Source organism: Blennius ocellaris, assembly GCF_963422515.1.
Source record: "Blennius ocellaris genome assembly, chromosome: 3".
Taxonomy (NCBI): domain Eukaryota; kingdom Metazoa; phylum Chordata; class Actinopteri; order Blenniiformes; family Blenniidae; genus Blennius; species Blennius ocellaris.
Genome location: NC_137652.1, coordinates 1054291 through 1081003, shown reverse-complemented (window position 1 = coordinate 1081003; position 26713 = coordinate 1054291). Strand labels below are relative to the sequence as shown.

At 47.5% G+C, this 26713-nt stretch overlaps 3 protein-coding genes across 3 annotated transcripts in view; all 3 read left to right on the top strand.

Moving 5' to 3' along the window:
• The first annotated feature begins 445 nt into the window (after window positions 1-445).
• On the top strand, window positions 446-4762 carry LOC308149151 (beta-2-glycoprotein 1-like). The gene is made up of 8 exons (XM_080520822.1): window positions 446-527; window positions 1000-1176; window positions 2276-2372; window positions 2599-2675; window positions 2756-2944; window positions 3358-3537; window positions 4041-4238; window positions 4446-4762. Exons 1-8 carry the CDS (start codon window positions 455-457, stop codon window positions 4508-4510), a joined length of 1056 nt encoding a protein of 351 aa, XP_080376948.1. The 5' UTR covers window positions 446-454; the 3' UTR covers window positions 4511-4762.
• Window positions 4763-5639: 877 nt separating this feature from the next.
• nol11 (nucleolar protein 11) lies at window positions 5640-14790 on the top strand (the record flags this gene model as incomplete). Its single annotated transcript, XM_080494194.1, has 18 exons — window positions 5640-5783; window positions 6371-6484; window positions 6568-6624; window positions 6938-7086; window positions 7179-7236; window positions 7374-7515; window positions 8090-8296; window positions 8401-8477; window positions 9261-9384; window positions 10605-10693; window positions 10948-11013; window positions 11102-11286; window positions 11377-11502; window positions 11921-12130; window positions 12244-12322; window positions 12401-12493; window positions 13073-13180; window positions 14228-14790. The coding sequence occupies 18 exons, from the start codon at window positions 5640-5642 to the stop codon at window positions 14339-14341; spliced, it is 2142 nt and encodes a 713-aa protein (XP_080350320.1). The 3' UTR covers window positions 14342-14790.
• A 5130-nt stretch (window positions 14791-19920) lies between these two features.
• The window catches only part of LOC308128585 (nucleosome-remodeling factor subunit BPTF-like), a 49507-nt gene continuing 42714 nt past the window's right edge, over window positions 19921-26713 (top strand). Inside the window, 2 exon segments of the mRNA XM_080494197.1 lie at window positions 19921-20859; window positions 23061-23883. Coding sequence (XP_080350323.1) covers window positions 20169-20859; window positions 23061-23883 — 1514 coding nt within the window. The 5' untranslated portion in view covers window positions 19921-20168.

The following is a 26713-nucleotide window of genomic DNA, read 5'->3' as shown; positions in this document are numbered from 1 at the left end:
TCTGTTCAGAGGTTTCACTGTTAGAGGTCATCATCATCATCATCATCATCATCATCATCGTCATCATTACCGGTGTAGAATTTGTTCACAGTGTGTCTTTTAAATGGCTTCGTCTTTCAGCGTGAGCTTTTTATGTAATTAAGTAAAGTTTCTGCAAAACAACTGAGCAAATTGTAAAAAGAACCAACGTGACGCAGAAATCCATGTTGTGTTGCTCATTAATGTTGCAGCAACGAGGGAAAGTCCACTGTAAGTTCCAGTAAAGGGTCACATGGATTACAACACATCTGGGCAAATAGAAGGCAACAAAAAACCGCCGAACGAAAACAAGGCCGGTCAGAAGTTGCTCCACGCTCTCCTCCGTTGTTCACCCCCACAGAAACACAGACTGCAGCGACAGGACGAGTCACAGCTTCCAGACAAACCACACACCAGACCAGCGTTTTCTACCAGGATGGGTCGAACACTGGTTTTACTTCTGAGTCCACTGGTGTTGTTCACCACCGTGACGTCCCAACAGCACAACGGTAGGGTCGCTGTCCTTACTTTGATTTATCGTTTGGTCTGAGCCGCGTCTATTTCTTCATTTCCTCGACTTCATAGCTTTAACAACAGGATGAATCCTGTGTGTGTGTGTGTGTGTGTGTGTGTGTGTGTGTGTGTGTGTGTGTGTGTGTGTGTGTGTGTGTGTGTGTGTGTGTTGAGTCGGTGTGTTCAGTTTGTACTGCAGGACGAGGAACCTGCTGCTTATTCAATCTGGTCCTTGAGACCGTTTGTGTGCTCGTGTTGTTGCTCAGGTGTGTTTCCACTGCAGGAACACTGTGTGGTTTATCAGGCTGATTAAGAAGAAGGGTAAAGAAAACATCATTACTGAGATGTGTTGGTTCACAACAACAACAACAACAACAACAACAACAAACAAACAAGATGCATGACTTCTATGTGACTGAACTGAATGTTTGGTTTTGACCACGGCGTCACGACCCTCCGTCCTCACAGTGTGCGTCCGGCCGGAGCTGGGTAAGGACGTGGAGGTGGCCGGACTCCAGAGGTACTACAGCCCCGGGGCAGAGGTGGCGCTGTCCTGCAGGCAAGGCTTCACTCCAGTGTCCGGGCCGCGCAAGATCGTGTGTGGCGCCAGCGGGGAGTGGACCAGAACCAAACTACTGTGTGTAGGTGGGTCATCTATCATCTGTCATCTATCATCTATCTATCATCTATCTATCATCTATCATCTATCTATCATCTATCATCTATCATCTATCTATCATCTATCATCTATCTATCATCTATCATTTATCTATCTATCATCTATCTATCATCTATCTATCATCTATCATCTATCATCTATCTATCATCTATCATTTATCTATCTATCATCTATCTATCATCTATCATCTATCTATCATCTATCATCTATCATCTATCTATCATCTATCTATCATCTATCTATCATCTATCATCTATCATCTATCTATCATCTATCATTTATCTATCTATCATCTATCATCTATCATTTATCTATCATCTATCATCTATCATTTATCTATCTATCATCTATCATCTATCATTTATCTATCATCTATCATCTATCATTTATCTATCTATCATCTATCATCTATCATCTATCTATCATCTATCATCTATCATCTATCTATCTATCATCTATCATCTATCATCTATCATCTATCATTTATCTATCATCTATCATCTATCATTTATCTATCATCTATCATCTATCATTTATCTATCTATCATCTATTATCTATCATCTATCATCTATCTATCTATCTATCATCTATCTATCTATCCATCTCAGCATGTGAAACATTCCCTGTACTCTTCCTGGTGAACTCCCCTTCAATAAATAATCATATATATATTTAATGATGTATATTTAATAAACAATAAGGTGTGAAGGAGTAGAAGTCCCAGTACTTCCTGGTCTTCTGACGCAGGATGGAGCGACTTCCCTCACAGTAAACTTCAACCTTTGACATTTGGCGTCTCTTCTGTCCTCCGTGGTGTCTCTTCTGTCCTCCGTCGTGTCTCTTCTGTCCTCCATCGTGTCTCTTCTGTCCTCCGTCGTGTCTCTTCTGTCCTCCGTCGTGTCTCTTCTGTCCTCCGTCGTGTCTCTTCTGTCCTCCGTCGTGTCTCTTCTGTCCTCCGTGGTGTCTCTTCTGTCCTCCGTCGTGTCTCTTCTGTCCTCCGTCGTGTCTCTTCTGTCCTCCATCGTGTCTCTTCTGTCCTCCGTCGTGTCTCTTCTGTCCTGCAGCCAAGCGATGTCCCAGTCCAGAGCCTCTGTTCAACGGAGAAATGTACTACGAGGACACTGTGTACCAGAGTACCATCAACTTTACTTGTGATAAAGGGTAAAGTAAAGTTGTTTTTAATTGCATACCATATTATAGACATTCATATCAGCATTGTTTTTGGAAACTCATTGATTTGCTGGAAACGTCGATGGTGTTTATCACTTCTACGTTGGTCCTTCTATAATACACAGGTGTATCTTTGTTGTTAGAGTAGGAACCTGCAACTCTCAGGTCAGGCAACTTTAGTGTTTGGAGACGAAATAAGTGTCACTCGTCTGTGCAGCTTTATTTTGGAAGGCTCCAGCTCTGCTTCCTGTCAAGCCAATGGAACGTGGAGCACACCTGTACCAGAATGCACACGTATGTTCTCCACCTCTCTCTCTCTCTCTCTCTCTCTCTCTCACACACACGCACACACTGATGTCTCTCTCTGGTTGCAGCGGTGAGCTGTGGTCTGGCGCCGATCCCAGAGTTTGGGCTGATAGCTTACGACACCAGGGTGAGAGGGAACACCACCCACTACGGCGTCAGCGGCACGTACTGGTGCAACCCCCCTTACGTTCTGGTGGGCGAGTCCCAGGCGGCGTGCACCGCCGACGGCACCTGGACCGAGACGCCTGCATGTCGAGGTACGGAGGCCGGGCGGCGTTCCAGAGGCGTCGCAAACATTTTCACCTTCTAACATTTTTAATTGTGGCAGTTTGGATAAAACAGGTTAAAAGTGTATTACTTTGTATTTAATGGGTTGTGCCTTTGATCAAAAAGCACCAGTGTACCAATATTATTGACGATCCGCTCGTTAGTTTGGGAGATATCTTGTAAACAGACAAGTAAATACAGGTGATTTTTCTGAACTCCTGGGCGGAGGTGAAAACAGGGACAACGTGAACATTCAGCCAGTTTCAGTGTAGAGCTGCTGGAGGAGCTGGAGAGAGACGAGGATCTGCCACGACCGACCAGGAAATGATGGAAATCTGAAAGCACATTGAGGTTCAGCTACATTTGTGTTGGAATCCACAAAAGGCCTTGCCCTGTTCCACAGTGGTGACCTGCCCGCCGCCGCAGAACATCGCCCACGGCTACATGTCGAGCAGCGACCCCAGGAGGTACGACTACCAGGAGACGGTGAAGTATGGCTGCCTGGGAGACCACGTCCTGGACGGAGCTCTGCAGACCGTCTGCCAGCAGGACGGGACCTGGTCAGAGAAGCCGTCGTGTATGGGTACGACTGCAACCAAACATCAGCGTGCTTCGGAAAGAACGACAATTCTCAGTTAAATCAGTCATTTCTCTGTTTAATCCTCAAGTTCTATTGTTGTTCTCAGTTGATCCCGTTACCACTTACATCGTTTAGGATTCATCACCACGGAACCTTTTCTTTACCGGCTGTGACGTCGTTTCATCAGTGACGCTCGTCAATGTCGACACGTCATCATGTTTATAACTTTAGAAAAGCATCATTTCATTAATATCTCATTTTGCCAGAGTGAAGGCCTTACAGGTCACACAACTATTTGCTGGAAATCTTCATTAATCCAAGACTTATTACTGTAAATCCCAAAGTTTAATGTGAACAATGAGTTTATAGTTTGCTGATATTTGTCATATTGCTAAATGAGACCGCAGTCAGATGCAACAGGCCTGATGGTTGTTTTATATTCCCGTCTGGCAGCAGTGATGCTCAATATGGCGTCGATGTCGAGTTGTTTTTCTCCTCATTCCCAGCTCCTTGCCAGGTTGGCATCCAGAGGGGCAGGATCTTATACAAAGGGGTAAAAATCTGGATTGGAGACTTCAAGCCCAACAAAATCCTCCACAAAGAAATCATCTCGCTTTACTGTAAAAACACGGCCAGGAACTGCGGCTACGCCATATCGACCCAGTGCGTCAATGGAAGACTCATCGTCCCCCAGTGCTTTGAACGTAAGGACTGAAAGTGGTCTCACTATATCATGCACCGCTTGTTGGCGCCACAGGCTTCCCCGGATGGCCTCCACAGTGGAATTTAGAAACTAAAAAAAAAAACCTAGATGAAGTTTGCTTCATTTTCAGGAGAATTGATCGACCGTCCAGCAGTTGCAGCATGAAGTGTCTCGTTAAAACGTTCTGTCTCCGTCTGTCTCGTTCCAGAGCCCAGCGCCACTGATTATCGTTTATACTGGAAGTCGCTTCCTTCAGAAATCAAACAGTGCTGAAGCAGCTGCAGATCCCACCGACGACGAAGATGAAGCTCTGCTGAGAAACACGATTTGGTGACAACATCAAAACAAAACAATCTAAACAATACGACTCAAGACAAATCTTTGTAAATACAGATGTAATAAACATGTTGCCGTCTCAGGTTCCTTCCAGAGTGTCGGTTAATCAGCCACACGTTGGGAATAAGAACTCGTCATGTTGTTGAGAAGGTGATTCAAATCTTCTCTTGGTACTTTTCTTTTGACGCAAAATCATCCAGAATGAGCCGACGTGTTTATCAGTGATCATCCAGATGTTTAGTGGATCATCGAGGGATAAAGGAGAGTTTCTGTGTCGTCTGAGAGAATGTTTGTTTTGTCATATGATGGACAATAAAGCACTTCAACCAATATGGTAGCGTACCATTGCTTCAACACTGTATGATCCCTGCCGGGGACTTTTTTACTTACTACAAATTAAAGTACATCAAAATTACGGACAGCCAGACCATTACAAAAGGGAGAGCATGAAGATGCAATGCAATTGTTGTGCAGCAAAACATCTCGTAGATGTTAACCAGATTAAAACCAGTTTAATTTACACAACCAGTCGGTCAAATGAAAGAAAATAAAGGCAATATCACCACTGTAAATCTTCCATATAAGTAGATCCCATGGATCTTGGTCTGACTTCTGGTAAATTAACTGGAGAATTATCTTGAATATCGTTTTTCCACCACTTGAGTAGTTCCCAGAACTCTTTACTACGGTGGCCGATAAGTGCAAACGCGACCCAAAACAGAAACGCGCTTCACAACTTTACGTGGCAAACTTTTCCCACCTCCCAATAATTTTTCCACGAAGTTTCCACTGGATAGAGCTTTTCCTCAGCTTTAAAACGAGGTATTATTTGTGTTGCGACGTGGACTAGCAAGCGAGCTTCGAATGTTTGTGTGGCTCTTCTCGCCTGGATCTTCGTTGAGCAACAGCGGGAGACCTCTCCAAGATGGCGGCGCCGGAGGCACGTCACAGGCGGCGCCAGGCAGGCTTCTATGAAAGGTTTCCTCCTTGTGCTCGGAAGCCCCAGTCTCGCGGTTCGCTCTGCTCTCGCGAGACGTAGCGAGATTCCAGTCTCTTCTCGTCCAGCATGGCGGCGCTGTACGAGGGATACACGTTGTGCGGACTGGTTCCAGATAATAACGCTCATTCGGGCATCCAGGGGATCGAAGAGGAGCGAGACAGCGACCACGTCGTCGTCACTCACGGGAACAGATGCGTGACTTTGTACAAGGTACCGTGAAAAAGACGCGCTGCCGTGGCCGAGGCGAGCTGCTGCGCTCGGCTAGCATCCCGGCTAGCATCCCGGCTCGTGCAGCTGGCTGCAGCTTCACGTGCTGATAAAGTTCATCAGGAATGTAGATGATCTCTGCTGCGTTCTTCCCAGCAGCTCGTCTTCTTCTTCCTAGCAGCTCGTCTTCTTCTTCCCAGCAGCTCGTCTTCTTCTTCCTAGCAGCTCGTCTTCTTCTTCCTAGCAGCTCGTCTTCTTCGTCCCAGCAGCTCGTCTTCTTCTTCCCAGCAGCTCGTCTTCTTCTTCCTAGCAGCTCGTCTTCTTCGTCCCAGCAGCTCGTCTTCTTCTTCCTAGCAGCTCGTCTTCTTCGTCCCAGCAGCTCGTCTTCTTCTTCCTAGCAGCTCGTCTTCTTCGTCCCAGCAGCTCGTCTTCTTTGCTTCCTGTGTCCATAAAAACTGGAGGGACGTCTCTTGTCCTAAATGACCAATAAATCAGATAAATGGAATGTTTTTGTCTTGGACGAGGTGTTTGTGAGGAAGAAGAGCAGGTTGTCTCAATAAGACGTCTTCTGTCCTCTTGTCTCCCGGCAGGTGTCGGACCAGAAGCGACTGTCCAGCTGGACGGTGAGACAAGGACAAGCCCTCACCTGTCCAGCAGTCTTTAACCGTCTCAGTAATGAGTACGTGTCCGTCTCCGACCACAAGGTGAGACTCGTCTGGACGTGAAGATCAAATGTCTCCGTAGATTCAGAGTCTCTTCTTCACCTGGTTTGTCTTTTCCTCCCCAGGTCGTCAGAATCTGGAAGGAGGAAGACGTCCTCTTGGACAAAGCCTTCAAAGCTACTGTACGTGTGACATTACATTCTCTTCTGGAGTTGAAGGGACGAAGACGTCCAGTATTTCTGGTTTTGTCAACTATTCTGGATCGAGGACACTTTGTTCTTCTGTCAAACTCCGTTTAGAAGGTTTTCATTTCACATGTTGGAACCTTGAGACAGAAATAAGATGAGACTTTGATCCTGGTGTCTTCAGAAGAGACACTTTGATCCTGGTGTCTTCAGAAGACAAAGTACCCAGAAAGTTAACTTGTTGTCCTCGTCTCCATGGTTTGTCTCCCTGGTTTATCTCCCTGGTTGTGTCCCCCTGGTTTGTCTCCAGGTGTCTTCAGATGTGTGGAGGGTCCACTGCAGTGGAGGACGGGAGCCGGTGGTTTTGTTCCAGAGGGGGGGGGTGAGGCTGCTGGACGCTCTGCTCTCGTCCCCCCAGCAGGACATCGAAGACGTTTTGTCTCCAGAAGAAACCATCAGGTTTGAAATGTTCCTGTTTTTATTGAAGCAACTGGTCTCTGGTGTCCCGGTGTCCTGATGTCCTGGTGTCCTGGTGTGTCTCTCTGGACCAGGTGGAGCTCGGACGTCGTCGTGGAGACGCAGCAGTGCGTCGTCTTCACCACGGAGCAGGTAGAACCAGAAGACTTGATTCTTTGTGGGTCAAAGGTCGTCGTCTCTTGTCCTGGATTCCTGATGGTTGACCAGCTGTCCTGTGTCCTATGTCCTGTGTCCTATGTCCTGTGTCCTACGTCCTGTGTCCCACACAGAAGGGACAACATTTCCTCTACCTGCACCGGCTGAAGCCCAACTCTGTCCTGAGGTACCGTCTGGAGACGGACCAGCCGGGACACGCCCCCCTCAGCTTCTCCCTGTCCTACAGGGACGGACACATCTGCCTGCTCTACCTCTGTAAGTCAGGCACGAGCCTTACCCTGTCCAAAGATGAGCCTTAACCTGTCCAGTGACTAGCCTTACCCTGTCCAGTGACTAGCCTTACCCTGTCCAGTGACGACCTTACCCTGTGCAGTGACGAGCCTTACCCTGTGCAGTGACGAGCCTTACCCTGTCTAGTGACGAGCCTTACCCTGTCTAGTGACGAGCCTTACCCTGTCCAGGGACGAGCCTTACCCTGTCCAGTGACGACCTGTCCAGTGACGACCTTACCCTGTCTAGTGACTAGCCTTACCCTGTCCAGTGACGACCTGTCCAGTGACGACCTTACCCTGTCTAGTGACTAGCCTTACCCTGTCCAGTGACGACCTGTCCAGTGACGACCTTACCCTGTCTAGTGACTAGCCTTACCCTGTCCAGTGACGACCTTACCCTGTCCAGTGACGACCTTACCCTGTCCAGTGACGACCTTACCTTTCCTCCAGTGAACTGAGACGAAGACAGAATGTTAAGACGTGTCCAGACTGTCTTGTAGAGAACTGAGGGTCTGTGGATCCAGACCACCTGACCTGGTGTCTTGGTCCCTGTCCAGACCCCAGTGGGGGGGTGTACCAGAGCCTGGTCCCAGTGCGGGGCCTCGGGGGTGAGGACGGGGCCCCGCCGCTGCCCCTCCCCCGCACCCTGCTGCTGGCCCTTCCAGTGGGGGACGGTCTGCTGGAGGCCGCCTCGGTCCTGGTCCTGGATGAGGCCCATGTTGCTGTGGTGGGGGCGCCACACCCCTCTGCTGGAGCCGGCAAAGGTAAGGCCCCCTGGAGCCCCCCCCCCACCCCTCTGCTGAAGCCCCTCCACCCCTCCTCTATTAGATTAATGTTTATGGTTCTGATGTTCTATTTGATGTTTCAGACTTTCTCTGCATCTGGAACACAAACTTCCAGACGCTGCAGGCTGGACGGGAGGTGGTAGGGAAGATGTTCGGACAGGTAGGGTCTGCAAGACGACTGGAAGTTTACCGTTACCAGGTACCCTTGTTACCAGGTACTCCTGTTACCAGGTACCCTTGTTACCCGGTACCCTTGTTACCGGGTACCCTTGTTACCGGGTACCCTTGTTACCGGGTACCCTTGTTACCGGGTACCCCTGTTACCGGGTACCCCTGTTACCGAGTACTCCTGTTACCGGGTACTCCTGTTACCGGGTACTCCTGTTACCGGGTACTCCTGTTACCAGGTACTCCTGTTACCAGGTACTCTGGTTACCCGGGTTGTGACACCATGTCTCTCTGGCGCCGCCCTGCAGGCCAAGGTTCCCTGTCCTCCCAGCTGCTGGGTGCTGACGGAGGACTGTATGACTTTGGTAGATCATGTGTCTGCTCTTATTGTGGCGGGGTCCCACTTCCTCCTCACAGCCTGACAGCAGTTTACAGCAGAAGCCCCCAGCCGGGCGCCTCCACCTCTCCTCCACCTCATCTCCCCTCTGCCTCCACCTCTCCTCCCCTCTGCCTCCACCTCCACCTCTCCTCCCCTCTGCCTCCACCTCCCCTCTGCCATCACCTCTCCTCCACCTCCACCTCATCTCCCCTCCACCTCATCTCCCCTCTGCCTCCACCTCCACCTCTCCTCCCCTCTGCCTCCACCTCCCCTCTGCCATCACCTCTCCTCCACCTCCACCTCTCCTCCCCTCCACCTCCACCTCCCCTCTGCCTCCCCCTCCACCTCCACCCCCCCCTCCACCTCTAACGCCCAGGTTCTCCTCTCCTCCTCCAGATGTGGACGTTCTCCACCCAGCTCTTCATTCCTCACGGGAAGACGTTGTCTGTCATTCCGTTCCAGTGTCCTCGGTCGTCTCTGGCTGCAGCCGTGGGCAAACTGAGAGCCTCCACAGTGGAGGGTGAGAAACCTTTACTCTTCTCTAGTTCCCTTGAGCCAAACTGAGGGCCTCCACCGTGGAGGGTGAGAAACCTTTACTCTTCTCTAGTTCCCTTGAGCCAAACTGAGAGCCTCCACAGTGGAGGGTGAGAAACCTTTACTCTTCTCTAGTTCCCTTGAGCCAAACTGAGAGCCTCCACCGTGGAGGGTGAGAAACCTTTACTCTTCTCTAGTTTCCTTGAGCCAAACTGAGAGCCTCCACCGTGGAGGGTGAGAAACCTTTACTCTTCTCTAGTTCCCTTGAGCCAAACTGAGAGCCTCCACCGTGGAGGGTGAGAAACCTTTACTCTTCTCTAGTTCCCTTGAGCCAAACTGAGAGCCTCCACCGTGGAGGGTGAGAAACCTTTACTCTTCTCTAGTTCCCTTGAGCCAAACTGAGGGCCTCCACCGTGGAGGGTGAGAAACCTTTACTCTTCTCTAGTTCCCTTGAGCCAAACTGAGAGCCTCCACAGTGGAGGGTGAGAAACCTTTACTCTTCTCTAGTTCCCTTGAGCCAAACTGAGAGCCTCCACAGTGGAGGGTGAGAAACCTTTACTCTTCTCTAGTTCCCTTGAGCCAAACTGAGAGCCTCCACAGTGGAGGGTGAGAAACCTTTACTCTTCTCTAGTTCCCTTGAGCCAAACTGAGAGCCTCCACTGTGGAGGGTGAGAAACCTTTACTCTTCTCTAGTTCCCTTGAGCCAAACTGAGGGCCTCCACCGTGGAGGGTGAGAAACCTTTACTCTTCTCTAGTTCCCTTGAGCCAAACTGAGAGCCTCCACAGTGGAGGGTGAGAAACCTTTACTCTTCTCTAGTTCCCTTGAGCCAAACTGAGAGCCTCCACTGTGGAGGGTGAGAAACCTTTACTCTTCTCTAGTTCCCTTGTTACCATCATCGTCATCATATTAATAGAACCACCTTTTCTCGGTTCTAGTAAAGATGATTGATAAGTACTTTATTCAAGTTGTCCTCATCATAATGATGATAATAATAATGGTGATGATGATGATGATGAAGATAACGACGATAATAATAATGGTGATGATGATGATAATGATAATAATAATGATGATGATAATTATAATGATGATGGTAATAATGATGATGATGATAATTATAATGATGATGGTAATAATGATGATGATGATGATGATAAAGTGAGGTGTAGGGTTCACATACTGCCTTGCTCCTCTCATGACTGCAGATGCTCCGCCTCCGGCCTGCGTGGCCTCGTGGAACAACGTCCTGCACGGAGACAAAGCTCCGCCCCCCAGGGTGGAGACCAGGAAGTCGGTAGGTTCTCCGACTTCAATCAGGAAGTGAACGTTTGTGTTTAAATGAAGACGCCGTGAATATAATGCTGCAGTCGTCCTGGTGATGGATAGAACTTTTATTTTGAAGGGTGGTTCTATTGGATGTTGTGGCTTTTTTTGTTCAGTGCAACTTCAGCCAACTTTGATCTCTTTGATTTGATAGTGTGACTGGAGAATCAGATCAAAGAGCCGTGACTCCTAATGGGTTCTTTTGTTCCTCCTTCCCCCACGCAGAGCGCCACCCGGAGGACACAGCCCGCCACTGCTTCAACGCTGGATCAGGTCCTGCAGCTCAGCAAGGTGGGTTGACGGAGGCGTGTTGACGGAGGCGTGTAGACGGCGCCGGTCAGCAGCAGGTCCTGAGGGTTCATGAGTTCCTGTGTTCCAGACGGGCCCAGCAGACCAGGTCCAGAAGGGGGTGGAGGGGCTCCTGTCCATGGCGGACCTCCAGGACCTCCGGCCCTCGTTGGGCCAGTTGGCCTCCATCCTGGTTTCCCGGAGCCGCGCCGATCCAGCCTTCTGCTGCCGCGACGTGCTGACTCAGCTCCTGCACACTCGCTGTCTGTGCCACAGGTCAGTAAGGCCGGGCAAGGCGGGGAGGGGGGGGGGGGGGGGGGGGGCGGGGTTCCTGCCCGGTTCCTGACCCGTGGTCTGGCCCCACAGCGTCTGTCCAGACCTGGTCCTGCTGGCCCTGGACCGGAGGGACTACTTGGTGTGTCAGCTCTGCCTGCAGTTGTTCCCCGACATCCCTGAAGCCGTCACCTGCGCCTGCCTCAAGGCCTTCCTCAGGTACCACACCTCTACCGCCGTACATCTAGGGTCACCTGACCTCGGGTGTCAGGGTGGGAGCTGGTCTGACGGGACCTGGTCTGACATGACGGCTCGTCTCCAGTCCAGCTTTGCTCCGTCAACCGAATCGTCTCGTCTGAACGATTCCTGGTCTTTTGGCCTTATTTTGGATGTTTGTTGGGACAAAGTTGACTTCGTGTCCCCAGCAGGTGCAGGAGGCGGCCATTTCTCCCCCCGACGGCGCCGTCACGTGATTCTGGCGTGTGAAAAACACTCGCCGCCGCTATTGTCTTCCCGATCCGTGTTCCTCCTCCTGGTCACTGACCCGGAAGACGTCGAGGAATTCCTCCGGTTACGTCGCCGGGGAAACTCCTCGCCGTCCGCCATTTTGAATTTTTCGCTTCCATTTCCCTTCCAGCCTGTCGGACGTGGAGGCGGAGGACATGGAGGACACGGACCTGGAGCCGGACAGCGTCTCCTTCATGGACACTTTGATGTCCAGACGAGAGAAGGCCGGCCTGCAGAACGGCTGCAGCCCCGAGTCCTTGGAGGCGGAGCCACAGGAAGAGACGGCCGCCGTCCCGCCGGGACACGTCTGCCCTGTGGGACGACACAGAGCCGTCCTGCTGTATCCTTTTGGACACGTCTGTCCTGTTGGGACGACTCAGAGCCGTCCTGCACTGAGTCTCTGGTGCTGCAGCTCCTGGTTCGACGTGTGGAACCTTAACTTGGTCTGCACAGGAACCAGGTTCTGCAGACGGCGTACAGCGACGCCTTCATCCTGCCGCATCTCAAAGACATGTCCTCTCAACAAGCGCTTGTGAGTCACGTAGCTGCTTTGGTCTCTATAACAACTATATAATAATCCTAATAATCCTAATCCTCCTCCGTCCTCCAGCTTCTCCTCCAGTACCTCCAGTTCCTCTACCTCAGATGTTCTGAACCTCCTTCACCACAGACGGAGGGACTCCGAGGACCTGGTCTGGCTCAGGTCGGGACATTAACCCTTTCTGGGCGTTCAAGAAATACATAAATCATAAATAAACACTTCCTTTAGTGGCTGTTCTCATCCACTAACTGTGGCTGCTGTAAAAATATAGCAGATAAATAATATTTAGCATAAATCTGTTAATCGACCTCAGTCCTGATCGAAACTACCAAAAAATTAGTTTTTTGGTAAGTTAGTGAGTAAAAACAGCCACTGGCGCCACCAAAAGGAAGTAAATTTTCCACCAGTGTCTTATTGAGCAGGTGAACATTTTTGTGTCACATTTTTAAATTGTGTGTAAAAGGAAGCTTCCGCAGCAAAAATCAGACCATTTGAGAAAATTGTGGTGAAATAAAAGGAAACAGTGACTCCTAGTGGACGTTTGTGTCCCGACGCCACACGAGAGTCGACGATCCAGGTTCTGACGTTATTCTACACTTTATTACAAAGAACTCTAAAGACGAACGTCCTTACATTGTACGTCGTTCACAAGCGTTCATGTGTCCCGGTAAGAAAAGAGTCACGGGAGGAAGGAGACGGTTTCCGGTGCAGCAACTGGTTCTGGTTTCTGCTGGTCTGCAGGTCCTGGACTGGGTCTGCTTGTTGCTCGACGCCCATTTCACCGTTCTGGCCATGACGCCTGAGGCCCGGGCGTCACTGCTGCACCTGCACAACTTCGTCAAGTCTCAGGTACCGACGGACGTCCAGCCGCCTCTCAGGGAAATGTTCCTGTTGTTGTTGTTGTTGTTGTTTGGTGCTGCTTTAACGGCAAAAGCCTCTAAACCAGGGCGTCAAACTGGTTTCAGTTGATGGGCCACATCAACCTGATCTGACCTCTGACCTCTGGAGGCCCAACAAGTCAAACGTCACATGTTAAAACTGCAGATCTGGACAAATGTCAAAGTCTTTCATCCTTTTGATCCTTTTGATCCTTTTGTAACTGCAAGAATTTGGAGTAGAATAGAATAGAGCTTTATTCCTCCCCAGGGGGAAACACAAACTTACAACAGCTCAAGATAAAAAGGTGCAGAAATTATAAAATAAAAGAATTAAATATGTAAACATATGTAAATATCTAAACAAGAGCAAAAAAAAATAGAATAAGTAAAAATAAAACAATCCAGTAAAATAGACAGAAATGCTCTAACAATAGAGTAAATTGCCAGGATTGCTGTACACAGTGTATAAAGGTCAAACTGAGCAGTACTCCGTGCAGGTGTAAGGTACATGTAGGACATTTACAGAGTTGTTAAATATCCTAACAGCTGTTGGGAGGAATGACTTCCGGTAGCGTTTTGTTTTACACTGCGGGTTTGCTCGTCTATTCTGAAATATACATATTAAAGTTAACTAGATATTATTATATTTGGGAAAAAACCCACTATCTGTATCTGGATATCATATTTTTATTCAGGATTAAAACAATTTGTCATCTGGAAAAAATGTTTTGAGTTTACGTGTCTAAAGTGTAACTTCACATAAATTGGACACCTTTATTGTGAAAGACTTTTAAACTCAGAATTCTTAGAATAAAGTCAGAATTCTGAGTTTAAAAGCCAGAACTCATGTATTTTCCCACAGTGGTCCTAATCCTCTTCCGTACATTTTTATACTTTAAAAAAAAAAAAAAGAAAAAGTCCCCTGGCGGCCGGATGAGATCCTCTGGCGTTCCGGCTGTGGCCCCCGGGCCTCATGTTGGACACCCCTGGTCTAAGTCCTGTTCTGGTGTGTGTCCAGGTGAAGCTGGCGTCTGAACTGGGGAAGATGGAGGGAAGCCTGCAGGAGCTCAGCAGGATGAAGGACAAGAAGGACGTTGGACAATATTCTATTGAAGTCATCGAGCTGTTCTAGAACGTTTTCCTGCAGCGCCGCTGCTTGGAGGTTGTCAAAGTGCATTTTGGCCCCGATGAGTTGAAGAGACGAAGACGGCGTTGGTCTCTGGATTGTGTCTTAAACTTGTTCTAGCTGGTGAAATATTGGCCATTCAGGTAATATGGTTTGCATGTTATAATTTACAGTTTGTTCTTCAAGTTGGCAAAGAAATCCTCCGACACGTGAAGCTCATGTCTGCGGACATTAAGGTTTTAACATGAACCTTTTACATTTTGTGAATTCGTCCTCTGATCGGCCCAAAAGGAACATTTCTACGTTTGTCAGGTGTAACTTTGGTTTTTTTTCCCCACATTAAATCCTATTTGTTGATATAAATATGTTGTATTTTATTTAAAGTTGTGGCTGCAGTCAGTGAGCCAACATGTACAGTCAGAAATACGGAATTAAAAACCCATAAATAAAGGCTACCACCGTTTGTTTTGTTTACCTGTTGGACTCTGGATTAGTTTGGAAAACTCTCATTGAATAAAATTCCTGTTTAAAGCCCCAATTGTAAACTCAAGTTCACAGTTCCGATCACTATTCTCAACGTTACTTCAGAACAGCTTCCCTCACGTCACTGGAACGTTCCGATTGTCCAGCTCCTCCATAACGGGAAGTCAGGACCTCCTGCAGAAACTCCCAGGACTGATCAAACATTCAGCGTCACTCAGTAAAGTAAAGTCAATGGTGTACCGTATTTTCTGCACTGCAGAGCACCTGGATTTAAGCTGCACCTGTAAAATAAAAAAAGCTAAGCTGCAGGCGTCCACGTTGTAACGGCAAGAACTTCACTGCAAACCTTTATAGTCAGAATTAAGAGATTTAATGTGACTTCACGTCCTCGGGGAAGTGATGAGACACGGACCTTCCGGACATTCCATCTTCGTTTTGATGTCGGAGAACGAAAAACCGGAAACCATCCGATTTTCGTTTTTCGGTTTGATAGTGGGAAACGAAAAACGGGAGACGAGCCGGCTCACGTTTTTCGTTTTTAAATTGCTGGCTCCTCTTTGCACATTTCTCTGAGAAAAGCCTCTGATAGGCCGAACTGACGGCACAGTGAGGAGAGGTTTCACCACTGGTCACACCGTCGGCCTGCACTTCCAACCGTCCGAAGACATTTTAAGAAGTGTTCACATTTCAATTCATGCGAGCGAATCAGAAAGACGGTGGGAGAAAGTCAGTCAGCCTGTAGGGGGCAGCAACGCAATGTGCCATTGTTTACCCTCCCAACAAGCGAAGAAGGTTTTCCGGCAACTCAAACTTGAAGTAAAGAAATACGGTCGGATTTTATTTCCCGATTTTTGTTTCAGAAACGCATATCGGGAAACCATCAGATTTCTGTTTTTCAATTTTCAATTTAAAAACGTGAGCCGGCTCGTCTCCCGTTTTTCGTTTCCCGATATCAAATCTAAAAACGAAAATCAGATGGTTTTCGGTTTTTCGTTCTCCGACATCAAAACGAAAATCGAATGGCCGGAAAGTCCACGGACCCCGATGTCCAGGCCCGCCCCTCCCTACACGCAGAACACGCGCTGTGCGTAGGGCCCCTCCCTACACGCAGAACACGCGCTGTGTAGGGCCCCGCAAGCCATGGGGGGCCCCATTTTGTGCAAGTGAATTGAATTTCCCTCAGGATCAATAAAGTATCATCATTCTCTGCAAATGTGCAAAGGATGAGCTGCATTTTGCTGAGAGACCGAGTGAGACAGAGAGTGAGAGAGAGAGAGGGCTAGCTAGCTAGCTAGCTAGCTTCCAGACGTCAATACGATTGGGGAGCGAGCAAAAGAAAGAAAAAGTCCAACAGAGGCTCGTGCTTCACTTGAAGGTGGGATGTTGTTGAAATAAGAAATAAAAAACTCTGGCATAAACATAAACTGCTAGCATGTCTGCTCGTGCTAAACGTGAGACAGAAGAGATGATAATCTGTAAAGTTCTTGTTCCACTGTTGATAGAGGCTGTTCATTTGATTCGTTCCGTAGTACTTTTATGTAGAATACATTTTTTGTCCAGAGGCCCTAATAATGTTCCGTAGTACTTTTATGTAGAATACTTTTTTTTTTCAGAGGTCCTAATAATGTTCCGTAGTACTTTTATGTAGAATACATTTTGTTTCCGAGGCCCTAATAATGTTCCGTAGTACTTTTATGTAGAATACCTTTTTTTCAGAGGCCCTGATAATGCTACGTAGTACTTTTATGTAGAATACTTTTTTTTTTCAGAGGTCCTAATAATGTTCCGTAGTACTTTTATGTAGAATACATTTTGTTTCCGAGGCCCTAATAATGTTCCGTAGTACTTTTATGTAGAATACCTTTTTTTCAGAGGCCCTGATAATGCTACGTAGTACTTTTATGTAGAATGAGGCCCTAATAATGTTCCGTAGTACTTTTATGTAGAATACATTTTTTTTCAGAGGCCCTAATAATGTTCCGTAGTACTTTTATGTAGAATACATTTTTTTTTCAGAGGCCCTAATAATGTTCCGTAGTACTTTTATGTAGAATACCTTTTTTTTCAGAGGCCCTAATAATGTTCCGTAGTACTTTTATGTAGAATGAGGCCCTAATAATGTTCCGTAGTACTTTTATGTAGAATACATTTTTTGTCCAGAGGCCCTAATAATGTTCCGTAGTACTTTTGTGTAGAATAAATTTTTTTTTCAGAGGCCCTAATAATGTTCCGTAGTACTTTTATGTAGAATAAAAAAAAATTTCAGAGGACCTAATAATGTTCCGTAGTACTTTTATGTAGAATACGTTTTTTTAATTGAATATAAAACGATAAATTTGAGACTAAATGAAGAAAAGTGTTGACGTTGTCGGCAGGATTCGAACCTGCGCGGGGAGACCCCAATGGATTTCTAGTCCATCGCCTTAACCACTCGGCCACGACAACGAGCTGCATAGATCTACATGAACTAGATAGATAAACGTAGCGGTGCTCAGCGCGGCTCCGAGCAAAATGTCTTCCGTTGTTTCAAGCAGCTTTTCACTCTGGAATCCACGTTTCTCTGGACAAACGTGACCATGACGACGTTTAACGCAGTGTTCGGATCCTGTCGCTTCGCTTCGCCGCGACGGACCGACAACGACCGACGCCGCGTTTCACCGCGTGTCTGTCGGTCCCTCGACTGTTCAAAGTGTCCGGAGGAACGAGCGGAGCGACGGACGGAACCGCGACGGACGGTACCGCAACGGACGGTACGGCAGGTGAGCCTGCCAGCCGCGTTCGCACGGGGAACTACTTTTTTTTATCGAGACGCGTGCAACTGCGTCGATTGTAGAATAGTAAGTCACGTGACGCGACATACAGTCGAGCCACCAGCGTCAAGTTACACAATAAAAGACACACATCCGGAATGTATTGAAATAATAATAATAACAACAAATAAAACATTTTATTTTATTCACGGGCGCCTTTCACAACACTCACGGTGACAAAAATGTAAAGTAACATAAAAGTTAACACAAGGCAGGAAAAACACAAGTATAATAATAATTAAAAAGGTGAGTCGGTTGTTCTGTGTGTGTGTGTGTGTGTGTGTGTGTGTGTGTGTGAGTGTGTGTGTGTGTGTGTGTGTGGGGGGGGGGGGGGGGGGTAGTGGACACGGGGGAGCTGGAGGAGGGTGGAGTGGAGAGGTGGAGCTAATGGTGAACGTTAGAATGTCCATGTGAAAGATGAAATGTTCTGTCATGTGCCTGAATTGCCTCTGTTGTTATTACTATTGTAATATCGCATCTATACAATATAACATGTATTTGGAATATATTATATATTCGGCCTGTCTGACAGTAGTTTACTGAGTTATTGCACAAATAATTGAATCAGGTAGTTTCTAAATGACATGTTGTGTCCATGAACAGTGATGAGTAGTAACACAATAAAATACATTCAATTCAAGTTTTCAGTTCAACTTTATTTACCCTGCACCAAATACAACACAGTCATTTCTGAGAAAAGAGAAAAACCCAACGGATCCACATGAGCAAGCAGGTTGTAACTAAAAAGTAGAGTATTATAAAGTATGAGAGAAAAGAAACACAACAATAACAACAATCTATGCAGAGCTTACTAACACAGTATCTCCAGTGTTTCCAATGGTAAACCGTTATTAACCAGGTGGTAATAACTGTTAATAACCAGGTGGTAATAACTGTTATTAACCAGGTGGTAACAATGGTAATAACTGTTAATAACCAGGTGGTAATAACTGTTAATAACCATGTGGAAGCTGCAGGGCAGCTCCACACTTCATCAGTATGACAGCGTCTGTACCTTTATTATATTATTATATGTATTAGTGTTCCTGACCTCTGGTTCGTTTGCACAGTGGAACCAGAAGCTCCACAACTTGGTTTTACGTTGTGTCACGATAATAAAAACCTAATTAATAAAGAATAACTCTCTTTATAGGTCTCTTCATGTATGGATGTTTCCATACAATGTGCTGCGTATTTTTAGTTTCTATGCCTCTACCTACACATTTTTCTGTTTATATTAATTCATTTTTATTTGAAGAGAAGTCGTGGGCAATTGCATTCTAGGTTGTATAATGAGAGTGAAACGATTGTGATATGATGTGGTATTATTTTTTACTATAGTAGGTTTATTGTACTTTTATTCTACACTTTGCCCCCCCATCATAGTGTATTTCCTTGTATTTCATTCTACTGTATACTTTGCTCCCCTTAGAACTTATTATACTTTATTATAGTCTGTGATTTTTTATCTTAGTCCTATTTTTTTCCCTTATTACTTTCTACTGTAAATACTTTTGGCCCTTAGAGTTCTTGATAGTCATTGTATATAAGATTACTCTATTCTTTGCACATTTCTTGTCTTTCCTACTCTTGAGTCCTTAAGAGCAGAATGTAACAAGTACATTTCTCCTTTGTGAGATCAATAAATCTTATCTTATCTTATTTTATCTTATCTTAAAAAAATGAGAAAACAGGTGTAATTTGTTTATTGTTGATGACATTAAGATAAGATAACTATCAATGACACAATGACCATCAAGAACTCTAAGGGCCAAAAATATTTACAGTAAAGAGTAATAATAAGTAGATTTAAAAAAATAGGACTAAAAAATAAGATAAAAATCACAAACTATAATAAAGTATAATAAGTTCTAAGGGGAGCAAAATATACAGTAAGATGAAATACAAGGAAAATAAACTATGATTGTGGGGGGGGGGGAGTGTAGAATAAAGTACAATAAACCTACTATAGTAAAATAATCGCAGTGTTGGCAGGTTCAGTCCTAACTAGTCTTACTCTTATTTTCTTACTCGGTTTTATTTGTTCTAATAAGTCAAACAACATCTGTGTCATTCTTCCGCCTCACTTTCTCCGATGGTTTTTAATATTATTATTGTCTAAACGTCCCCGGACAGACGAACACGTGTGTTTTTGTCGGGACTATTTGACCCGGGCGACGTCCCGCGGCCGCTTTTACTTTGGGGGCGTCGCGCGGCGCTTCCAGGCCGGCCGCGGCTGCCTGCGCGCGGCTTGACGCGGCTCCGCGGCCTGCCTGTGTTTTCAACGGAGGGAAGAGTCGAGAAGAAAAATGGCGTCTGCAGGCGACCCGGAGCGGGACGCCGGCCATCGCCTCTGAGCTTTCCGCTCCCAAATCGAGACCGCGGCTTGGTGGGCACCGGTCGGGACCCGTCGCCACATCGCCCGGGGCGGAACGACCCCGGTATCCCCCCCCCTCACCCCCCCCTCCTCTCCTCCTCCGGTGCGCGAGGCTCCGCCGACCAGCGAGATTGAAGCGGAACAGTCGCGGCTCTCTCCCACGATGAGGGGGAGGCGAGGAAGGCCGCCCAAACACGCTCCCGCGGCACGGGACGCGTCGCCCGGGCCAGTCCGCGGCTCGCGGGGCGGCCGCGGCAGAGGGCTGCGCGGCGGCGGCGGCGGCCGCGGGAGAGCCCGGGCGCGGGGTCGCGGGCGGGGCGCGAGCGCGGACGTCTGCGGCCCCGCGTCCCCGGAGGTGGACGCGGACAGGGACAACTTTAATTCGTCCCGCGGCCGCAGGAAAGTTGGAGGCTCCGCGGCGGCGGCGGCGGCGGCGGCGGCGGGAGCGGGAGCGGCGGCGGTAGTAGCGGCAGCGGCGTCGCGGGGCAGAGGAGGCGGCAGGGGCCGGGGCCGGGGCGCGAGAGGCGGCCGCGGCGCGAGAGGCGGCGGCGGCAGGCGGCCGCAGACCAAGGTAGTGTACGACGACAACAGCGACGAGGAGGAGGACAATGTCAGCTACCGGTCGGACGAGGACGAGGACGAACTCCTGAACAACCCGTCGTCGGATCTCGAGGAGGAGGAAGAGGAGGAGGAGGAGGAGGAGGAGGAGGAGGCCCTGGGAACCGACTCGGACTACCTGGAGGAGCTACCGAGGGACGGCGGCGGCGGCGGCGGCGGCGGGGGGGACGAGGACGACGCCAGCTACTGCACGGAGAGCAGCTTCCGGAGCCACAGCACCCTCGGCAGCACCCCAGGTAGCGGCGCTCCGCGGCGGCCGGGCCGCATTGTTCAAAATGGAGCTGCGGCCGAGCGGGGCCTTTGTTTACCGCGCCGCTCCTCGGGCTTCACGCGCCGGACGGAGCGGCGCGGTTTTTTTTTTTTTTTTTTTTTTTACCGCCTCACGGTTTCTCGTTAACGCTTCTTTGGCGCTTCTTCGCTCTTTATTAATTTTTTTTTATAAATTTTTTTGGTACATTTTTTAATTGTAACGCGACGCGGCTCGGTCTCCGGCGGGACGCAGCAACACGTCGCGTCCAGCTCATTCATTCACTATCGGAGGTTTGAAGCGGCAACGTCCGCAGGTTGTTTGTAAACATTGGAAGTGATGAGACACGATGCGTCCGGGGGGACTTTTATTGTGAAAGCACGGCTCACAAATAAAAGAGTCTAGTGTCGCCATATAAGCAAAAACAATTATTATTATTATTATTTCAGAATCAGAAAAAAACAAAACTTTATTTATGAGGTGGGCAAAAGAGCGAGACGTCAAAAGGAATAAGAGAAAAAATAAGAGTAATTAATAAGTTAATTAAATAACATAAGAAGACTCGTGTCTAAAAGCGGAGTTGTAATATTGCACAGGTCAGAGGTTAATTGCACTAAAAAGAAGAAAATAAATCCCTGTTATGGAAACTATTCAGTGAATAAAGTTAGATTATCAGCTGCTGCACTTTTTTAACTTTCTTTGCACTTTTGACAAATATCAAATCATTAAGTTGTGCAGCGTTACCATGGTCACCACTGCACGTTTACCAGCTGTGGAAATCAAACCCACCTTGTTTACACTTGATGGCAATCAGATTAATAATTAAATAAAAACACCTCTGGGGCCCATTTGTGTTATGTAATGACAACCCTGGTAATATGGTGAAGGGTGAACATCCAGCTACATTTAAGAGGCAATAATGAATTTGTTTTAATAGTTTCGACTGGGGAAGCACATTAATGAGCTTTTTCTCTGATATAGAGATTGACGCTTTAATTTGTGGGAATTTAAACTAGAATATATGACCACAATTGTTTGGAAAGACCTGTTAATTACTGAGTTAATCTTAATCCGACCCGTTCCCAGAGGAGAATATGCAACCAAAAGGATATTTTGAACAATTCTGTGGTGTAAAAACATGTTTTTATGATTCCACCTTGCAGAGTCCTGACCTCAGCAGACTTTTGGTATAATGAACAGGCACCTGAATACATTTTGTATTGTCTGACTGAGACGTGTATAAATGCACGCTTTATGTACTTGCCTATATATATAAAATAAATAAATAATGCTTTATTGTCATTCAATACGTACGCCCATAGGTGCATGCAAGAATAACATTTTCTGCACAATTCTCAAATCGAGGCTTTTAAAAAGTGTCTAAAAAACAGGAACAGTAAAAGTATAAATGCACACAGTAAAAAAAAAAAAAAAAAAACACATTTAAAACAGTGAATAAAGGTCAACGATGCATCAGATGATAATTATTGCACTGAGTTCCTGCTGGTTCCTCCTCAGACCCGACAGCAGAACCTGCAGTTCTAGAGTCTTCTGGCCTGAGGAACTCAGCTGTTGGAGTACCTGGTTGTTCTGCACTTCAGAGAGAACAGTCCATGGTTCCTCCTGTCAGAGAGAACAGTCCATGGTTCCTCCTGCCAGAGAGAACAGTCCATGGTTCCTCCTGTCAGACAGAGAACGGTCCATGGTTCCTCCTGCTAGAGAGAACAGTCCATGGTTCCTCCTGCCAGAGAGAACAGTCCATGGTTCCTCCTGCCAGAGAGAACAGTCCATGGTTCCTCCTCAGAGAGAGAACAGTCCATGGTTCCTCCTCAGAGAGAACGGTCCATGGTTCCTCCTGTCAGAGAGAACAGTCCATGGTTCATATAACCCTTTCCACATGTTCCCGGTGTTGGTGGGGTCTGTTTGGAACCCCCGGTACCACAGGTAGTACTTTGCAGTATTCTTCTGAATTGTATCAGGAAACGCAGTATCGGCTTGATCCCAGCAGTTCAGACACTCTTCCAGAACCAAGCGGTTCCTTCATCGAGGCAAAAGGACGTTATGAGGTCATCAGTTGTCAGTTTCTGATTATTTCCTCGTCGTCGTTCCTCATTTCTTCCCATCAGGAGCTTTTGTTCTGTTCCTAATTGTCTTTCTTGACAGGAAGTGTGTTTGCCTCATGTGTTGCAGGCCGGAGGAGTCGTCGGCCACAGCGACCGCGGTCCCCCATCCTGGAGGCCAAAGACATTCCCCCCTTGGAGCTCCCCAAGTCCTCGGAGGACCTCCTGGTCCCGACCTCGCAGCTCCTCAACGTCTCCGCCGTCTACGAGGTCCTGCGCAACTTCGGCACGGTGCTGCGCCTCTCGCCGTTCCGCTTCGAGGACTTCTGCGCGGCGGTGGCGGGCCAGGAGCAGTGCACCCTGCTGGCGGAGACCCACGTGTCCCTGCTCAAGGCCATCCTCCGGGAGGAGGACACGTCCAACACCACCTTCGGCCCCACGGACGTCAAGGACTCCGTCAACTCCACCCTGTACTTCGTGGACGGCATGACGTGGCCGGAGGTGGTGCGGGCGTACTGCGAGAGCGACCCGGAGTACCGCCACACCCTGCCGCTGCAGGAGAGCGAGGACTACCCGTACGAGCCGCTGGAGAGCAAGATCAAGGTGCTCCAGTTCCTGGTGGACCAGTTCCTGGCCACCAACATCGCCCGCGAGGAGCTGATGTCGGAGGGCGTGGTGGCGTACGACGACCACTGCCGGGTGTGCCACCGGCTGGGCGACCTGCTGTGCTGCGAGACGTGTTCGGCCGTCTACCACCTGGAGTGCGTGAAGCCGCCGCTGCAGGAGGTTCCCGAGGACGAGTGGCAGTGCGAGGTCTGCGTGGCGCACAAGGTGCCCGGCGTGGCCGACTGCATCCCCGAGGCGCAGAGGAGCCGGCCCTTCATCCGCCAGCTGCCCATCGGCTTCGACCGGCACCACCGGAAGTACTGGTTCCTCAACCGCCGCGTCGTCGTGTAAGTTCACCGCTCAGTCGGTCCGTCGGTCCGTCCGTCCGTCCGTCCGTCCGTCCGTCCGTCAGTCAGTCAGTCAGTCAGTCGTTCGTTCAGTCAGTCAGTCAGTCAGTCAGTCAGTCAGTCAGTCGTTCGTTCAGTCAGTCAGTCAGTCAGTCAGTCAGTCAGTCAGTCAGTCAGTCAGTCAGTCAGTCAGTCAGTCAGTCAGTCAGTCAGTCAGTCAGTCAGTCAGTCAGTCAGTCAGTCAGTCAGTCAGTCAGTCGTTCGTTCAGTCAGTCATTCACTCATTTGTTCATTCGTTCGTTCGTTCGTTCGTTCGTTCGTTCAGTTATTCAGTTGTTCGTTCATTTGTCCAGTCAGTCAGTCAGTCAGTCAGTCAGTCAGTCAGTCAGTCAGTCAGTCAGTCAGTCAGTCAGTCAGTCAGTCAGTCATTCATTCATTCGTTCAGTCAGTCAGTCAGTCAGTCATTCGTTCATTCGTTCATTCGTTCATTCGTTCATTCAGTCAGTCATTCAGTCGTTCGTTCAGTCAGTCAGTCAGTCAGTCAGTCAGTCATTCGTTCATTCATTCAGTCGTTCGTTTGTCCAGTCAGTCATTCATTCAGTCGTTCGTTTGTCCAGTCAGTCATTCATTCAGTCAGTCAGTCAGTCAGTCGTTCAGTCGTTCGTTTGTCCAGTCAGTCATTCATTCAGTCAGTCAGTCAGTCAGTCAGTCAGTCAGTCAGTCAGTCAGTCAGTCATTCGGGGAGTGGACAGCGCCACCCCACGGTTAAAAAACGCTCTAGTTTGTCTTACTTATGCAAAACGACTGAGACGCTTGATTGAGGCTCTCAAAGGAAGAATCATCTGGCCGCTTGTTCTCAAAGCTGATAGAAGTTTATATAGTAATAGATTACTCTCATCTCGTAGTCGCTGGCGTAGGGAGTGTTCTGATGTTGACTCACTGACAGGAGGCCAACATGTCGTCATACTGGCTTCAATACGTTCACTTCCTGTCACACAGTAAATGTCGTCTGCAGACAGTTTTCATGTTCTTCAGACCAAAGAAAAGCCGGAGACGATCTTCTGACAGGAGTTTTAGACGTTGATCTCAGTTGATCTCAGTTGATCTCAGTTGATCTCAGTTGATCTCAGGGTCACGACTGTTCCTCAGTGACTCTTCCTCAAGGATCAGCAGTGGCTCCTCTTCTATGTGGCAGCAAACAAAAGTCCTCATTCAAACCTGCTCTCATGAGAGAACCTGGTCGCAGGTTCATCACGAGGCTCTCGAAGGTATAAAGCAACAGAAAAGCCTCTTCACTGTTCTCAGACGGTGTTCCATTCTTTTTCTTTGTGTCCAGCTACTTTACTTATATTCCCTTCACGTGTTTGTACCTTTTAACCCTTTAAGGTACAACACTCGTCCACAAGTGGGGTCAAAAATGACCCTAATTCTAATCAATGCGTTTTTGCAATCCTGGCTTGTTATTCTTCAAAATCTTTAAAACAAAGAGTTGTAATATTTTAATATTCTAGGTATTCCTCGCAAAACATGTTTGTGACATGAGACGATTTGCATTTATATTTATTTTTAAGAAATTTGCAGTTACCTACCTAAATACAATACTGTCAGCTGACGACAAAGTAGATTAATCTGATCACACATCATAATTTGTCAATGAAAAATAAGTTAATACATGGAGATAATACTTACCTGTACACTGCTGGGTAAAAATGTCCTCCAGGGTGGTGAGACTGCTGACATCACACGTGTAAGATGACATCACACGTGTAAGATGACATCACATGTGTAAGTGAGACTGTCAGAGTTGCTAAGAATTAAAGTTTCATTAGAAGATTCCATAGGAACTGCTTGGGGTCATTTTTGACCCCCACTTATGGAAGAGTGGGGTCGAGATACAAATACTGCACTTTCTTAAAATTAATGACAAAATAAATAAGAATGCAAATGGCCTCACGTCACAAACTTGTTTTCTGAGGAATACCTGGAATATGAATATATGACAACTGTTCATTGTAAAGATGTAGAAGAATAAGAACTAAATCTAAGGGTTAACTTGTCACTTTTTCAAAGTTGCTCTCTAACTTCTGTTCTTCTTTTGAGTGTTTATTTGTCACTTTTCAGCACATTTAGCAGTTTATCTCCTGTACGTGTATGTTTGGGAGGATTCGTTCAGCTCGGTACCATATGAGTGTAACGGTGTGATTTGGACCTCGAAATAACGACGAGTGGATCGAGTGTTTCCCCGTCTTGATCTAATCACAGTAGAAAAGATCCAACATAGAACCAATCCTCTCACTGGCCTTTCCTCCACTCTGGTTCCTCGGCCATTAAAACTCTCACAACATTTTAAAAGTAAACCTTGAACACCAAACCCGAGCAACGAAATAAGATGAAATACAAAATTTGCAGCACTGCCATCTGTTGAATACATAAATACGACACACGGGGTGGAACAAATGGACGGAAATTAAAATAAAAACTTAAAACATCCCTGCAGAAAACATCCAAAATAGAATCAGTCCTCTCATCGGCCTTTCCTCCACTCTGGCTCTGAACATAAAATAAAAAGTGTTCTGACGTCACAGGGAGCGCGTTTCTGGAAAATCGCACCAAAATGAATGAACCTATATGCGTCTCTAAAAGTTGAACTCGAGGTTAAAACTACACAAAACGGCTCAGTAACATGACGACACACTATGACAACCGATCTACTGTCAAAACTTCCACATAGACGATAATTTACAGACAAAACAGCAGGACGTCGCGGCAGTGAATCCCCATACCACTTAGCCTCCGCCATTAAAACCAACAGTGAGGAACGACGGAGGCC

What these genes read in the sequence shown, in the direction of transcription:
- LOC308149151 (XM_080520822.1), top strand. Translation starts at nt 455, where the DNA reads ATGGGTCGAACACTGGTTTTACTTCTGAGTCCACTGGTGTTGTTCACC. An exon ending in ACCTGTACCAGAATGCACAC is followed by an intron (nt 2,676 to 2,755) that starts GTATGTTCTCCA and finishes CTCTGGTTGCAG; the next exon opens with CGGTGAGCTGTGGTCTGGCG. An exon ending in AGAGAAGCCGTCGTGTATGG is followed by an intron (nt 3,538 to 4,040) that starts GTACGACTGCAA and finishes CCTCATTCCCAG; the next exon opens with CTCCTTGCCAGGTTGGCATC.